Source organism: Triplophysa dalaica, chromosome 12 (genome assembly GCF_015846415.1).
Source record: "Triplophysa dalaica isolate WHDGS20190420 chromosome 12, ASM1584641v1, whole genome shotgun sequence".
In the NCBI taxonomy this organism is placed as follows: Eukaryota; Metazoa; Chordata; class Actinopteri; order Cypriniformes; family Nemacheilidae; genus Triplophysa; species Triplophysa dalaica.
Window position 1 is genome coordinate 2298291 of NC_079553.1, and position 17959 is coordinate 2316249.

The 17959-nt window shown below is 37.6% G+C and overlaps 1 protein-coding gene across 1 annotated transcript; it reads left to right on the forward strand.

Annotated features, from left to right (window-relative positions):
* Positions 1 to 1370: 1370 nt before the first annotated feature.
* On the forward strand, positions 1371 to 17958 carry myo1eb (myosin IEb). Its single transcript, XM_056761823.1, has 27 exons — positions 1371 to 1700; positions 3115 to 3252; positions 4479 to 4568; positions 5688 to 5782; positions 5880 to 5967; positions 6338 to 6427; positions 8001 to 8132; positions 9225 to 9359; positions 9454 to 9586; positions 9749 to 9945; positions 10045 to 10125; positions 10225 to 10311; positions 10386 to 10472; positions 10563 to 10730; positions 11350 to 11435; positions 11756 to 11837; positions 12445 to 12650; positions 12763 to 12907; positions 12999 to 13113; positions 13835 to 14004; positions 14148 to 14293; positions 14562 to 14708; positions 14821 to 14978; positions 16731 to 16805; positions 16893 to 17088; positions 17210 to 17385; positions 17481 to 17958. The coding sequence occupies exons 1-27, from the start codon at positions 1698 to 1700 to the stop codon at positions 17555 to 17557; spliced, it is 3303 nt and encodes a 1100-aa protein (XP_056617801.1). The 5' UTR covers positions 1371 to 1697; the 3' UTR covers positions 17558 to 17958.
* The last annotated feature ends 1 nt before the right edge of the window (position 17959 follows it).

Sequence of the window (17959 nt, forward strand, 5' to 3'; positions counted from 1 at the left end):
TGCCACAGTGCAAACAACTTCAAAGGCAATTTTCTAAATATTTATGATTTTTTAGCACCCTCAGATTCCTGAGTTTTAAACGGTTGAAACTCTGCAATATATTCTTCTATCCTAACAAACCATATATCAATAGAAAGCTTTTTTATTCAACTTTTGGATGAGGTAAAAAATTGACAGGTTGTGTCGTCCAGACCTCACAAAGAACATGTTTTTATACTTCTGCCTAACCATGTTGCACAAAGAAAAGCTGTTTTAAAAAATTTCATGAATGTAATTTTTAATGAGCACTCACATTTTAACCACTTATTGTTAAGCCATATTTAATAACAGCAGCCCTCAATGAGCTTGTTTTTACAACAGTCACAATTATACGTACTGTATATATACGTGTCTGAAGTGTGTTTATAGACATTTTTACCTTTACAGATAAACTTTATCTGAACATTGAAGACTGATTATTGTAATCGATGACTGTGAAGATGGTTCTTGTACACAGAGATGTAGGAATGATCCGGCACTATTTAGAGATGTTGAGATTGGGGCGGTTTCCAGGATAAGAATTAGGTTAAACCAGGCCTGGGCATTAGTTCATTTGGGATAATAAAGTAATTTTAAAAAGCAAACTTTACAAAAAGACATTACTGTGTACATCTTGAGACAAGGCAATGTCAGTGCTATATTTTAAGGTACGTCAGTGCAAGTTGTTTTCGATCAAGGCATCTCTGAGATAGGCTTAAGCCTCATTTTTTTGAAAGAAACAACCCACATTCTCTCCAACCTGAAGCTGAGATTTCATTATGCCTCTGATGATGAGTGACATTACACCATCTATCGTTGTCATGTCACGATGTTAATTCATATCTCCATTTTCACCACCAGATGGCAAAGAAACATTAAATGTACACAATCAGACACATTACTGATGTTCACATGTGCCACCTAAACACCTTCACTTTTCTGAGGTGTTTGGGCATCCCCCCAAAAATCTGCTATCCCACCCATGCATGTGTTGGTCACCCAAAATCATTTAAAATATCCTTGATTCTCCCCCAAAAAATATTTTGTGTGAAACATATCTTCCTTTGCGTTTCACAGATTAAAGTCATACAGGAATTTTCATTTTGGGGTGAACTATCCCTTTAAGTGAGGCATTTACACAACGTAACGAAGTGTTGTCTATGATGTTGTCTACATGTTTATCTCTGCAGTGGTTCATATAGAAATCCTTTATATTGACGGAAACAGATTTGGCCCAAGATGATGTTCTTAGTGAAGGATCGCTCACTCGCGGCTCATTTCCGTGTGTTTGTGGCGACTCGCGCGCTGTAATTACCTGTCAGGCAGGTAAATATATTCAGGGTCGTGAGGTGGCGCCGTTATGTGTTTCGGTATCACAAGGGTAAAAAAAGTCTCCAATACCTGCCTACACTTGCCGCTGCATGGACAACACCCGTAAAACCGATCATTTATTCTCTCTCGCAAGCGCTGCCGACCCACGAAACGCAAAACGTATGCTGTTTTTACACTCGTGGATATATTTAAGAAGCCGTGTCGGAAATTATAATCGGAACATCAAATGGATGACTTGTAATAAACTAATCCCGGAGTTTCGCCTGAAACTTGCAAGAGTTCCTCGAAGTGTCCACGCAGGGCTACTCGTTTACTGAGGGTGTAACAGGAAGTGCCTTCAATTAATAATGGTAAGAGCATCTAAATCCAGAGATCATGTATTCAAATATTTTGATCGTAGAGTTATGCAAATGAACAGTTAATCCCAAGATTTTAAATAGATCCGAGAGGTGTGATTTGTTTGAAAGACACGAAAACAACATCAGATTTTGCATTCTTGCTTAAAAGTGAAAACCCGACAAAAGGACTTTAAAAGATTTATCGGTCGTTTGTGTCTTAAAATACTTTCTCCTTCCATCCGGACTTGCTCCACGTGAGCTTTGAGTTGACCTGTCCGACAGTCTCGTCGTGGCCTATTGGAATGTGGGCTTCTATTTAAAACACTTAAGATTCAAAACAGCAATTTTGCAGGTAAAATATTTTTAAACGATCCCTAAACGTCGATATTTTGGGACGATAGATTAAAGGTAATGCATTGAGATGTGAAATAGGCTTCCTAGATCTCCTCAGTGCTCACAACGTTTAGATTATTGAGCCTAAGTTAAATTGAGATGCATGTTTACATTTATTGTTACTCAGTGAACGTACAAGCAGCCCATCACATAGAAAAACTCTTTTCCTAGACATCCCAGAAGTGTCACAGATCCGTCTCATTTGGTTTCGGAAGAGATGTCATCAACAAACAGACCTTAGATGTTTTATCACAGACACATTCGTCTCATTTGTTTCTATTTTGAAGTCACCCAAGCAATTTGAGTTGAAACATTTAGGACCGAGTTACATTTTGGTTGATACAATGTGACAACTGGGAAGTCTGTCAAATCTCTGAAGCTATGAACCGGAAAACTCTGATTTCCCCTCGTGGTGGATACAGATGTGAAACATAAAAACAGCTAAAATGGCAATATACAGTATTACTAATTTCAAATGACTCGATTAGTAATAAATATGACATGCTCGGGACTGTGTTGTGGATCACGTTTGACTGTTTTGTTGGAGACCTGGACTGAATATTTCTGACGTAATAACATGCTTCAAAGCGGCAGACCGGTATTGTCTTCACACGAGCTGATTCAGGACAAAATACTTTTTGTTATCAGACTCATTACAAAGGTTGACACAAAGATATCAAGCTTGTATTGCACTACACCAGCTGTCATTTGCATTTAATATGCCTTGTGAATGGCTTCCTATATTTTCCTTTACGGAAATTTGCCATTGCTTGCTCTAAGGAATCAATACTTCCAAAAAAACAGGTTACTGCACTTGTACCACAAAAACACATGGTTGATTTTCGTAAGAAAGTTGTTGGTAATGACTGTTAGTTAATATGTATTTTCTTGCACTTATTTACTAGATCTGACAAGTCTGTCGCATGTGTGTTTTGGATTCCTTGTGTAAAGTAGTTGAATGTGTTTGCGTTTTCTTTGTGTGTCAGGAATCAATCCGAGATGCCACAACATATAGATGTGTTTCTATTTACAGGGGAGCAAAGAAAAGTATCACTGGCAGACGCAGAATGTGAAAGTGAGCGGAGTGGATGACATGGTCCTCCTCTCCAAGATCAGTGAAGATGCCATTACAGATAACCTGAAGAAAAGATACATGGATGATTATATATTTGTATCCTTTTGTTGGTAATGCACCATCACTAATGGTGTAATCTGTCACCTCAGTTTTATTCAAAGGTTCAATGTGTAATTTCTTGGAGGATCTTAAAATCCTTGTCTTAAAGCCCTTGCATAATGAAGGGTTATGTTTTTATAACCTCAGAATGAGCTATTTCTATCTTAATACACCGCGGGTCCCCTTGCATGGAATTCACCATGTTGTTTCTACAGAGGCCCTAAACACAGAGAGTGTTTCGTAAATAAGTTATTTCTTTCGGCAAAGATGCAAAAACCTGATTACAACTTTGGCGCGATTCACATTTCGTGTCTAAAACCGCGTGGAAAACGCGAGCAGCGCCTCTTTCTCTCTTAAAATGACCCGCAGTGCGTCGTCCCCTAATTGCCGCGCATCTACATTTAAAGAGTACATAACATGAGATCATGAAAATGATGTTTCATGCAATGTTTGATGTTGCCGTGTTTGAAAGTAAGCAGTCTGCCAATTTGTAAATCCGAAGGTGAATGAATAACAAAGTTATTGGCGAGGAAAAAAGGGAGTCGACTCTGAATCACGCAAACGAGTTGCCACCTGATTTGCGAACCCCCGCGGTTTATGTCACTACATATAGTCCCCGCCTACATTTTGCTAGGACTGCCCGAGAAAACTTCACTTTTCTCCCAAAAACACTGTAGCTCGTGAGGCTCATTCACAGTAGACCAATCACAGCAGACTAGATCATCTGACCAATCACATCAGACTAGGCTAGCGGAAAGAAGGGGATTAGACAGATGAATTCCAGAATGAATCATTTGAGAGTCGGTCAAGATGTGAGGTAAGAATAACTGCCTATTATTACGAAATAATAGTGTTTTCACACCTTCTATGTACATAAACTTGTTTATGGACACTCCATAAACCAACGTAGGACCTTGAAAATTCCTTGTTATTAAGTCTTTAAAACAACGAATATGTGCATGGAAAAGGTGCGAAATGTGAATCGGGCCTTAGTTCTGTGTCAGCCAACGAAACGCTTCGACCGGGTGGTGGAGCTGTGAAGTGAGCCGTTGATTGCAATTCCAAGCTTCACCACTAGATGCCGCTAAATTTCATACAATTTACCACGTTAACTGGTTTTAAATGTGCAGATTCTTTCAGGACTTATCCAAGGGTATATAATCAAAAGATGATGGGAAAATATGCCGTGAATAAACTTTTAGTCCTTAACCACGAGTCTTCAGACATACATCGGTCCTGTGCTGATATCGGTCAACCCTTTTAAACAGCTGCCGTATTTCACAGATCGTGAGATTGAACTCTACCAGGGAGCTGTAAGTATAATAACACAAGCTTGAACTGAACACCAAATGTATATAACATATAAAATATTCAAGATGAGGCACAATAAGATCTTCAGATGTTGAATCATTCTCCAGGATAAGTCATTCAGGCTTGCCAGAGCTGTGCAAGCCATAGTAACAGCGCTGCATGTCCTGTCTTGCTTTGTTGCTAAGAAAGCATACAGATCAAATCTGATATGTATCGTCACTCTTCTTTCTGAAACCTTGTATGTCCATATTCGTTTTTCAGGAAATGGGCTAAACACAGTATTGCCCGGTTCCACAGACAAGGCTTACAGCTTGTCCCAGACTGAAATGAATGTTTGAGCTTTCTTAACTGAAAAGAACTTGCCCTAAAATATCTTTAAATATGTCTGTGCCATTGTTTTGTCTCAAGATGCACACCAGGAATGTTTCCTTTAAAGGCATTTTTATAAAACCAATTTAAACATCCTAATTTAACTAAGGGTTAGTGCTGGCATAAGATGCCCTGTCTGTGAAACCGGGCCTATGTTTTTTTAAAGGAGTTCACTTTCAAAATAAATGTTTATGATAATTTACTCGCCCCCATGTCATCCAAGATGTTTATGTGTTTGTTTCTTTGGTCGAATAGAAATTAAGGTTTTTGATGAAAACATTCCAGGATTTTTCTCCATATAGTGACTTCAATGGACTCCAAACGTTTGAAGGTCAAAATGACAGTTTCAGTGCAGCTTCAAGGGACTTTAAATGATACCAGACCATGAATAAAGATCATATCTAGTGAAACCATCAGTCATTTAAAAAAAAAAGTATATGCTTTATTAACAAAAATGCTCACCTTGCTCTGTACTGCTATGCGCGTTCATTATCCTTGAGGGTGAGTAAATTATCATGAACATTTATTTTGAAAGTGAACTGCTCCTTTATATGAATAAATACTGTGTTGTCAAAGTTGACAAGCGCGTTTTAATATTTTTTTTATTCAATATTTTCAAAACCCACAAACATAAAAGGAGACTAATATTAATGATTTATGGCAGAAAACAATAGTCACAAAATATCAGACTTGCGATATATGTTCACACTTACAATCTCCATGACAACAATTTTCTGTTCTGTCGTTCCCAGGCCCAGTATGAGAATCCCCCCCACATCTACGCACTGGCCGACAACATGTACCGCAACATGATGATTGATTCAGAGAATCATTGTGTCATTATAAGGTCAAATATTCACACATCTGGACTCTTACTTTTACTAAATCTGTTTATTGAGCATCAAAGGTTTGAATCATGTGATATGAATGTGTTTAAAATACAGCGGAGAAAGTGGAGCAGGAAAGACAGTCGGAGCAAAATACATCATGGGCTATATTTCTAAAGTGTCAGGAGGTGGCTCTAAAGTTCAGGTGAGTCGATATTACTGTCCCACGTGCTCTTTATTTGAAGAGAACCTAATGGACCTCTGGTAGGAATCTGAATGAACTGGGTGTGTCTGTTCCTTTTGTTAAAATCTCTCAGATCCTGTGCATATGTGATATATTACACCCCTTGAATAGTTACTTGATGTGTGTGATGGTCAAAATACAAGCATCCTCTTGTTTCTCCGCTTTGTGACGTTGAACAGTTCATTAGGAGATTTTACATGAGTTTGAATGATCAGAAACTATAAAAAAGCCTAATTCAGTGTGCTTGTTGTACTTTAAACAAATAAGCTGTTGTTTTTGTATTAAAATGTAGTGTGTGTGAATAATAACATCCTTTATCTTCCTGTTTAAGCATGTGAAAGACATTATTCTCCAGTCTAACCCGCTCCTGGAGGCTTTTGGGAATGCTAAAACTGTCCGCAACAACAACTCCAGTCGCTTTGTAAGTTTTGCCTCAATCATTTTTCTGAGAGTTTGTTTGATGAGGACGGAGTAATGATAAGTTAATGACGTGAAGGTGATAAACTTTACTACACGGTTCTGGATTTGGAAATGCAACATTGTTTCGCTTCGGTTAACTCAAAACTGCAATTTGTCATCTTTTGTTGTCGTTCAAAACAAACAAAAGCTCATTTATTGAGCAAGTAGACAAAATTCAGTGTTGCTTATCCTACCTCATTCCACAACAATAAGCTTAAAACTAGGTTTCTGAAAAAAAATTAAGTGATGCTTTCCTGGCAAACCGCGGAACTCGGCACTAGGGGGATGACACTTTAAGTACTAATGAATCTAACCAACCCCTGTGATATTTATGCAGAGATATATATGTTGCTAAACGGTTGCTGACTAACCTGTTCGATTGCTATGGGCACGGCTTGGCATTTGCAATTCATAGTACTTTAACCTATGAGTGAAATGAACAAACCCCCGTGTCTCTATGATGGTCTGATGCAGAGATATAGCTTTCGTATACGGTTGCTATGCAAATGTTTTTGGTTGCTCAAAGTATGCCGAAAAAAAGTGAAACAAGAATAATTATTATAATGAATATTGCTGCAAGCAGCAATCCTCGGGTTCGAGCAGTCTAAGGCGTCTTAAGGGGTCGACTAGGCTCGGGAATCGCACCATTACAATCCACGACGGAGGTCACTCTCCCACACCAAGAAAAATGATGGAACCATTCAAACCTTTCGTATTTCCATTGACTTGTATTGGTTTGGTGTTCATTTAATGCACATTCTTCAAAATACCCTCTTTTGTGTTCTTCAAGAAGTCATGTTTACCATGTCTAAATACTTGAGTGCATTGATTTGCTGCCATGTGACTGGTTGACTATCAATTTGGGTTTACATGCAATTAAACTGGTGTACCTAATAAACGTTTGTTATGTATATAAATACAGCATCTTACAACCAGCAAGAACCAGCCTTCGGGCTCAAACCCTAAATATGCTCGAATAGTAATAGTGAGTTTTTCCAAAGCATCGCTATTAATGATTTTTAAACTGGAATGATGGTTATGATTTCACAGAAAACATTTTAATGTTGTTCCTCTCTCATTATCATCTCTGTTTTAAACATCAAATTGAAGGTTACTTTACTTACTCACGTTTATGTGTTGATGTCAGATGACGTCAATTTGCCGTTTCCAATGAAATCATAACCATCAGCCCAAATTATAAGTCATTATTATAAGCTTTTTTTTCCCACAAAGCTTCGGGTTAACTTTATTATTAATTATTATATTATTTAAATATTTTTTGTATGAAATGTAAATTATTTCAGGAATGATTCTGCCTCTTTAGTCCCTAGAATTGGTATCATCCAGTTTTAGGAATGTAATTTGGAGCATGCTGGCTCACATGTCACAACTTGTTGTTGCTGCAAGATTCAAGTATGAGTGCAATTTGTGTGACTGTAGATTGAGATGAAAGTGTATTTCTGTAAGCATAACCTTCTGTTTATGTCACAGAAAGGTGTGTTTCACTGTATGTCTGCCAAAATTCAATTTTGCAGGGAAAGTACTTTGAAATTCAGTTCAGCCGCGGAGGAGAACCTGACGGTGGAAAGATCTCTAACTTCCTTCTGGAAAAGTCTAGAGTGGTGTCTCAGAACCAAGGCGAAAGAAGTTTCCATATTTATTACCAGGTAAAGATTGAAACAATGGAAGTATATTCAGGTTAAGATGACGTCAGGGCATGACAACACCGTATGCGTCATGGTGCTGTCATGTTTGGCCAATGTGATATCATCTTTTTAAAGGGGTACTCGTTGTTTTTCCAACTTTAACCTGTAAAGAAACTTAAGAATAGTACTATTGAAAAATGCTTCAAATCTTGAAAGGTATATATGCAGAGTTTGGTTCCAAAGCACGATAAACGGCATAAAAAAAATCAGTATTGTATCAGGTCGGTTTTGAAAAGTCACTTTTAATTTTAAGCAAAATGCGATATCCGCAGTGTTATTCTGTCATGTTTTCTCCTTTTTTTCCTAACCGCAATATACGCCAGTCTCACTTCTCTGCAGAATGCGATATACCCGCTCAACCAATCACAGCACATCATTCCACGCATTGTACAAAGTAATGGCGGCGCTCTGAATACACAGCATCCTAGTTTCCCTGATATACTTTGTACTTCGTGTTGAACAAACAAACAAAAAATGAATAATTTTGACGGCATTGATGAACATGTGCTGGTTTCTGTGGTGGGGAAGATCATTTATGTAAGGAGATTAAGAAGATGTGGCACTGCATAACTTTTTTAATTGTCATGGATTTATTGAATTTTGCGAGAAACATGATCCGTTTTTATAATAAATCTTTTCACATCAAAATCTGGATTTGAATTGTTTATGTTACTAAAAATTAAAGATGCTATGTGAAACTTTGAAACAGAAAAAAGTGGTTTTCATCTCGCCACTTTCTTTGTAAAGAAAATGCATTTTTACTCAAATTAATCCAAATGGATTTACCGCGTTTTGGAACCAAACTCTTATTTAACATAAAAGTGGGTCACTTCACAGGGGTCTCCATATTGACTAGTTGATGATTTTGTTTTTATATTAGTAACTCTTTTGTTATTGTAAACTCACAGAATAAAGGTATTCATTGCTGAATGTATATGTCCATGTCGGGTGTATTTAAAAGATCAGTCGCTGATTTATAATTATTTGAAAGATACATGAAACCAATGTCTTGACATTGACGTTAGCGTTTTTTCTCTGATGTTTCTATGTTAGCTCTTGCAAGGAGCCAGCAAAGAGCAGAGAGAGAATTTAGGCGTCACCACGCCGGATTATTACTTCTACTTAAACCAGTCCGGCACCTACACGGTGGAGGACATCAGCGACAAGAATGAGTTCGCAGACACCATGGTGAGTTTGAGCCAACGTCCTAATGCCTGGTTCAGTGAAGATCGTTTGGTTTTGAGTTTAAACTGTTTACACCATCAGGAATGTTGTGTTTCAGGCTGCCATGTCAGTGGTCGGTCTTTCTATGGATGAACAGGACACCGTGTTACAGATTGTGGCAGGAATCCTCCATCTCGGTAACCTCGCTTTTAGGGAGGAGGGCAACTACGCTGTGGTGGAGAGTGAAGATTGTGAGTTTGAAGGAGTTGAAGGATAATAGAACATGATCAATTTCAAAGAAGTCAATAAGTTTGGGGGAATGTGTATAGTAACTAAAAGACGGGTCTGTTTGAATTGTGAATCCAGTTTTCTGATGTTGTGCTTCCTGTTTGTCCTCTTTCACTCCGGTGAAGTCCTGGCATTCCCCTCATACCTGTTGGGAATTAATCAGGACGGTCTGAAGAGTAAACTGACCAGTCGCATCATGGACAGCAAGTGGGGTGGCAAGACGGAGACCATTTCCGTCACTTTGAACACGGAGCAGGCCTCCTTCACCCGGGATGCCCTCTCCAAAGCGCTCTATTCTAGACTCTTCGACTATCTTGTTGATGTGAGCCATTCTGCTGGATTCAACCCACAAACTATTATTTACGTGTAAATTGTGTTTTCGTGGTATATGTCTGAAACGCTCATTTCGAATTGTTCGTAGGTCATAAACAAGGCGATGCAGAAAGACCACGAAGAGTTGAACATTGGCGTTTTAGACATCTACGGCTTTGAAATCTTTCAGGTGGATATTTTGTTTCCTTTCTAAATGGATGTTCAACGTTTCTCTGAAAGTATTGCATTACACCCTCGTGTTGGACCTCATGCTTTTATCTGTTTACAGAAAAACGGATTCGAGCAATTTTGCATTAACTTTGTAAATGAGAAACTGCAGCAGATTTTCATCGAGCTCACGCTAAAAGCAGAGCAAGTGAGTAGGGCTTTTTAAACCTGCGCACGAGTAGATGAAAGCGTTTGCTGATGTTTTCACCGTCTCTTTTGAAGGAAGAGTATGTACAAGAAGGAATCAAATGGACCCCCATTGAGTACTTCAACAACAAAGTCGTATGTGATTTAATTGAGTCCAAAGTGGTGAGTTTAAACTTTCACCGTACATTCAAGTTTCGTTTTCATAACAACTCTTCAACTAAAACTTTATTGGGGTTCTTTTACACTGCCCAGAATCCTCCTGGTATCATGAGCATCCTGGATGATGTGTGTGCCACCATGCATGCTAAAGGAGAGGGTGCAGATCAGACTCTTCTGCAGAAACTACAGTCACAAATCGGCGCTCACGAGCACTTTAACAGCTGGAACAAGGGTTTCATAGTACACCACTATGCAGGCAAAGTAAGAGACGTATACCGTCGCTATCCTTTCAAAACCTATGATATCCAAATACACAGTTTGTCGGAAATGAATAAAGAAATACTGTGTCGTCAAAGTTGACAAGGACTTTCTAATACATTATATTAGGTTGATATTTATAAAACCCATTGATTAACATAAAGTGACTTGTTAATATGTAAGGGATTAACTCATTTATGACAATTACAGCCAAACTTTTACCCGTTTTTTTACCCCTTTTGAAACTGGCAGTATAGTGGGGTGCAACACTGCCCCCTATTGGGGATGTTGCCACTGTACATATATGCTTAGTTGATCACTGTCCTCTCTTGTAACATAACAGCCAATCATAACTGATTTGCTAATTAATTTAACTTTCAAATCTTATTCGGGATTTCCACAAAACATTTTTGTGCAAGCGTAAGACCGTATCAATCCATTTTAGAAATGTGACATTCTTTCCTGATATTTTAATAATTGTTTGCACGAAAAAGAATAGTCACAGGAATTCATGCAACCGAATATATAGATGCTTTTAGGGTTGCAGTGCTTTTAAGTGCTTCCAGCAAGCAGAGTCAAGCAGATATGGATTGATTTAATATTAAGAGCTCTGTTTTTCCAGGTGTCTTATGATGTGAGCGGCTTCTGCGAGAGAAACAGGGACGTGCTGTTCAATGACATCATCGAGCTCATGCAGAGCAGTGAGTTGTAAGTGCTTATCGGGTTATTTGTTTTACTCGTCTAGGCTCTGTCAACTGGATTACCGCTTTTTAAACGCACCCACGGTAACAGAGCTTCTGCCGTCTGACTGTAATTTCCTAATGAAATAATAACATAAATCATAAAATCGATACGATGGAGCTTCTCTCTTGCATATGTAAAGTTGTCTTTTGTTCTCACTGCAGAAGAAATATTCAGAGCTGAGTGTGACTTTAAGCTGTGTTGGAACGGTGTCTGTAAAGAATAAACTGTCAAAAGAATTTACAGATGTGTGAAATGCTTGACACGGTTTGCTTGCATCTCTACAGCGCCTTCATCCGAGATTTGTTCCCAGAGAACCTTGAGGCTGAGAAAAGAGGCCGTCCCACCACTTCTAGTTCAAAGATTAAGGTCAAACATCTTATTCACAAGACAGAAATGCATACTGTTAAACTTAAAGGAGTAACTAGCGATAAACATTCTGTGCCTAAACTTTAAGCCAGGTTTATATAATACTAAGAGTTGTATTAACTAGGGATGTAACGATACACGATTCTGATCTCACAATGTGATTTATTCACAATTTATTTTTACAAAACGAAAACAAATTAGAAATGAACAACTTCCCTTGTATTTTTTTCTAAATGCTTCGTGTTCTTTGTATAGTAAAATTATGTTTTAATTCAAATATCTAAACTAAACTGCAATTTTAAAACGAATGAATACTAGTCAAAGACTCTTTAATATAAAAAAACTAATACTGTCTGTGCCTTTCTTGAATTTTGTTGCATTTAAGAAATATCATCATGTCCAAGTTTAGGTTTGCTGTGAACATGGCGGCCTCTGCTGTTCAAAACATTAACTGCGATTCAGTTTACACCTCAACCGAATTGAATCGTCACATTATAATCGTTTATCAACCGGCTCACGGTGAATCGTTACATCTCTAGTATTAACTACATTTTATATAGGTTCAATGTGTAGTTTTGTTTACGATGATTATGATCTTCATTTACAGAAACAGGCAAATAATCTGGTTCAGACATTGATGAAATGCACCCCTCACTATATCCGATGCATTAAGCCCAATGAAACCAAGAAGTCTCGTGATTGGGAGGAAAGCCGAGTCAAACATCAGGTGGAGTATCTGGGATTGCGGGAGAACATCCGCGTGCGCCGGGCGGGCTACGCGTTCCGCCGTGTCTTCAAGAAATTCCTGCAAAGGTCAATCTTTTGGCTGCTTTATTAATGCTTTGATTCTGTCAAATGCTGCGTACACTTGTACTTTACAAACTTTCATTACAAATAATAATGAAAGATGATGATATCTGGTTAGGTACGCCATCTTGACCAGAGAAACGTGGCCCCAGTGGCAAGGGGACGAGAAACAGGGTGTCCTGCATCTTTTAAGATCTGTCAATATGGATTCTGATCAGTACCAGCTGGGCAAGACTAAAATCTTCATCAAGGCTCCAGAATCAGTATGCTTTTTTGTAACTTGGATATTTTTGTGTATAGAACACCTATCAAAGTGGTTTTCTTATGATTATGTAAATTCTTTGTCATATTTAGTTATTTCTGCTGGAAGAGATGCGGGAAAGAAAATACAACGGACATGCTCGGGTAATCCAGCAAGCATGGCGCAAACACATCGCTGTGCGCAAGTATGTCCGCATGCGAGAGGAGGGTAAGGACTCACTCAAATTCCCCAGCCGCATGAAGAATACGATTTTTCTTTAATACCACTTATAAATACATCCAATCTTGGCCTTAGAATAGCTACGTTTTTGTAATGTTATGTTTTGGATTTGTGTCAAGCCACGGCCTAGTAATGAGCACATGTGCAATTGACACAGTGACCCATTTTCATGGAGAGACACGAATCGAAAAACTCCAAGTGCCTTCTATTGTATCCATCAATTATAATATATATAATATTATTTTTACACAATTAATGTTCACCAAAAAAACGAATATTTTGTCGTTGTTTACTCGCCCACTTGTCATTTTAAAGGAATAGTTCACTTTCAAAATACTTTTTCATGATCATTTACTCGCCCCCATGTCATCCAAGACGTTTATCAGTGAATTATAATGGACATTTATTTTGAAAGTGAACTGCTCCTTTAAACCCGTATGACTTTCTTTCTTCGTAGAAGATATTTTGAAGAAAGTTGGTAACTAAACAGCGCTGGCCCCCATTCACTTCTATTGTATTAACAATCAAACCAATGCAAGTGAATGTGGTCCAGTCAACAACATTCTTCAAAATATCTTCTTTTGTGTTCTGCGGAAGGAAGGAAGTCATACGGGTTAAATGACAAGAAGGGGGGTGATTCCAGATTTTTATTTAAGAATTGAGTTTGAGAACACACAGAAGTTCGTAATCACGTTGACTTTCGTTTCAGCATCTGACCTCCTGTTGAATAAGAAGGAGAGAAGGAAGAACAGCCTGAACCGCAATTTTGTAGGCGACTACATCGGCACAGACAACCGCCCTGAAATCCGTCAGTTTGTGGGTCGCAGGGAGAGAATCGACTTCGCTGACGTGGTGGTCAAATACGACCGCAGATTTAAGGCACGACTCATCTCCTACCAAACCGGAGATCTAAAATAGACATCGGTTGTTTTGAGCCAGTGTACTAAAGTAACATGACAACGGATGTTTTTCTGCACGGTCTGACACATTTCACATGACTGTTACACATGATTTTACTACAGATTGTCAAGCGGGACCTTATTCTCACCCCTAAGTTCCTCTATCTGATTGGACGGGAGAAGGTGAAGCAGGGTCCTGAGAAAGGGCAGATTCAGGAGGTGATGAAGAGAAAGATTGAGTTAGAGAAGATCCAGTCTGTTTCTCTCAGGTGATCTTTCATTGAGATTGTATAATGTAAATGCTTGATAACTTTTGTACATAAAAGTCCTCTGGACAGGAAAAAACGTTGCTATCAAGTTTCCCTTAAACTTGAGAAGACTTAATACATGTAAATTGGAATAACTGATGTTTCAAAATAAATAAATAAAAGTAATTTTCCACAACTGAAATTGCACATGAATGGATTTGTGGATGTTGACATTTTTATTTTCTGTTATATTCATAATTATTTGTTTATGGTACTTTTGTTCTCTCAGCACACTACAAGATGACTTCTTTATATTGCACGAGGAGCAATATGACAGCGTGCTGCAGTCCGTCTTCAAGACAGAATTCCTCAGTCTGTTGTACAAACGCTACGAGGAGAAAACCCGGAAGAAGCTTCCACTTAAATTCAACAATCTGTAGGCACCGTAGCATTTATATTCGCTGTTTCACGATGAACATTAAAATGTGATTCCGTCACACTTTTGTTCTGTATTTGTTTTGAAAGACTTGAATATTGCTTTCTTACAGACTTGAATTTAAGGTGAAGAAAGGAGGCTGGGGTCCGTTCTCATCCGCTGGTTCTCGGCAGATCCAGTTTCAGGTGGGGCAGGGGGACGAGGCGGTTCTGAAACCAAGCAGTAAAGTCCTGACTGTCGGTATTGGACAAGGTCTTCCTAAAAATACAAGTGAGTGTGTGGTAAAGTTTTCTGTAAACGTAAAATATCTTCATTGCTTGAGATTGTTTTTGAGGTTTGACTATTGATCGGTGGAGTGTTTACAGTTATGCACTCCACTTGGGTAACGAAAATAAATATTTTGGAGTCTTTGCATTGGCTCCCTCTTAGGTATAGGGATGATTTTCATGATTTTAATTTTGATGCTTAATTAAAAGGCTTTGCATGGGCAGGCACATCAACATCTATCTGAGGTTTTAATTCCCTTTACTCCAGTACGTGACCTTCGCTCATCCGAAACTGGTCTTCTAACTGTTCATCAACCAGGTTGAGATCGATGGGTGATAGGGATTTCTCTTCATTAGCTCCAAAATGATGTTATGCTTTACCGAATGAGATGAGGCAAGCAAAATCGCTTGGCACTTTAAATCTCGTCTTAAAACTCTTTTTTTAATGGTAGATTTCCTTATTTTTTTATTTTATATTTGTACGGTTTATTGTTAAATTTTATAATTGTGGATTGTTTTGTTATGCATTTTACTGGTAAAGTGCTTTGAGATACACTTTAAAGGGCTATAGAAATAAAATTGTATTATTTAGGGCTGTCAAAAGATTAATCGCGATTAATCGCATCCATAGTAAAAGTTTGTGTTTGCACCATATATGTCTGTGTACTGAGCATTGTGTTTATAAATAAAAAACATATACATATGTATACATATTTAGGAAATATTAACATGTATTTATTTATATTTACCAATAATTGAAATTATATATAAAAAGGTTTTTCTTAAATATGTGTATGCATCTGTGTGTTAATAAATACGAAATTATTATGCAAAGAACACAGATATATATTATGTTAAGACAAACTTTTATTCTGGATGCGATTAATCGCGATTAATCTTTTGACAGCCCTAGATTATTAAATAATAATAATAATAAATAGCCCTGTTTTAATATAGTGGTTTTGACAATAACTTTTAAATAAACCATGATTTTTGATATTGTGCTAATTCTACACGTATAATAATATTGTAAATAATTCTCTGTCTACTGGTTTATATTATCTGAACATTGACTGAAATTTCGTATTACTCTCTGGCACTTCTCATCGTGATTATTGCTTTTTTAAGATGAATCGCTTGATGCATTTCTCAGCTGTAAGTCGCGTTGGATAAAACATCTGCTAAATGAATACATGTACTTAATTATTAAATAAATAAACAAGTCAATATGTGTAAATGAAGATTGAAGTATTTACCAAACTACTAAATTACAATTAATCCTGTATGTGACTGCACAACAGACCATTTCCTCATGGCAAACTATCTCTACAAGTATGACAAGTATGACCTTGACTTTTAATAAAGACAAAACATTTGATATGTCGATAAGCTTTTGCTTTATCAAACAGTTTTGACTTAAGAGCCACAGTGGTCACAAACTCCCTCTGACTTAAATTTTGAGTGCGATTCATTGCCCAAAAATGTAAAAACACAAAATAATAGTGATAAAAAATGAAAGAAAAAATAAACAAATTAAAAGAGATTTAAAAATACATATATATGATGGATACAATTATATATATTATTTAAATGTTAGTACATAATGCGATAATATGATTAATGTGAAATCTTTGAAAGCCATAATAAAAATAATTTATAATACATAAACGTTAAATATATATAAAAAAACTACAGTAGATTAAACTACAATCCTGACACCATCCTGATTCATTCCTAATATTTATCGTCTCTACAGGACCCACTCGCCGTGACAACCGAAAGAGCAGGTCCATCGGAAACACGAATCCCAAAGCAGGCCAGTATTCTCGTGGTAAGTTTACGTGTCGCATATCACACTTTACCTGCCAATGAATCTTTGAATGTTGCGCTATGAAGTTTACATGCTCGGTCATTTAAGAACCTTCCAAAACTGATGGTCGAGGAAGAGGAACTCAAGGTCCTCAACCCTACGTGAGGAACTCTCTGCTGCGTCAGCAGTCCACTAAGGAACAGCCCACCTTACCCCGACATGGAGGTTCACGTCGCAGTCACCATGACAGCCAAGTCTACGCAGACATGGGCTTCATGGAAGTTCCTGACCAAGGAGTGGCAGGGTGAGATGAAGTGGATCGAATACCATCAGAAAGCACTTAAAAACAGAGCTGTCAGTTTGTAAAAGCTTTTAGGAAATTTATTAAACTCATTTTGGCTTTTTGATTTCTATTCTGTCAACAGAATGCATCGCAGACGTTCAAAAGAGTACAAACCTCTCCCAGGGTCAGGACGCCCTAAACCCGCCCCCAAACCGAAGCCCCGCACCCCACAATGCAAAGCGCTCTACATTTATGACGCTCAGGACACTGATGAGCTCAGCTTTCAAGCAGATGATATTATAGAAATAGTAACTGAAGGTAATATACCTTATTAGATATATATTAGTATTATGTGTGTAAAAAATGATACAACCTGATCTGTACTTTATTATATTTATGTGCTCTCTCTCCAGACCCCTCGGGTTGGTGGTTTGGGCGTCTGAGAGGAAAGGAAGGCATGTTTCCTGGAAACTATGTTGAAAAGCTCTAAATTGAAATTGTACTGTAAAAAATTCAGTGGTTCATTATATTACATGTAATATACCCAAAGGATGTTTTAGGCTAACAAAAATGTGTTTAAAAAATTTACTTAAATACTACTTTGGAACACCTACAACTTTTATGCGATTCAGTTTTTAATGCAATCTTAGCGGAATGTTGAAGAATCTCATAATTTTGACTCCCCATGTTATTTCATGTAAAACGCAAGATCTTTTTAAATGTCTTTATGAGAATTTAATAGATGTATCAATATTTTAATGTACTGTTTGTGTGTAATTTTACAAAAGTCGTATTTTTAAAGATTCTTTTTTACTTGTACTGTTGTAATTTTGTAAAATCAGAAAAGTGTCTTCAAAAACTAGTTGAACAAAAATAAAGAGGAACCGTTTGC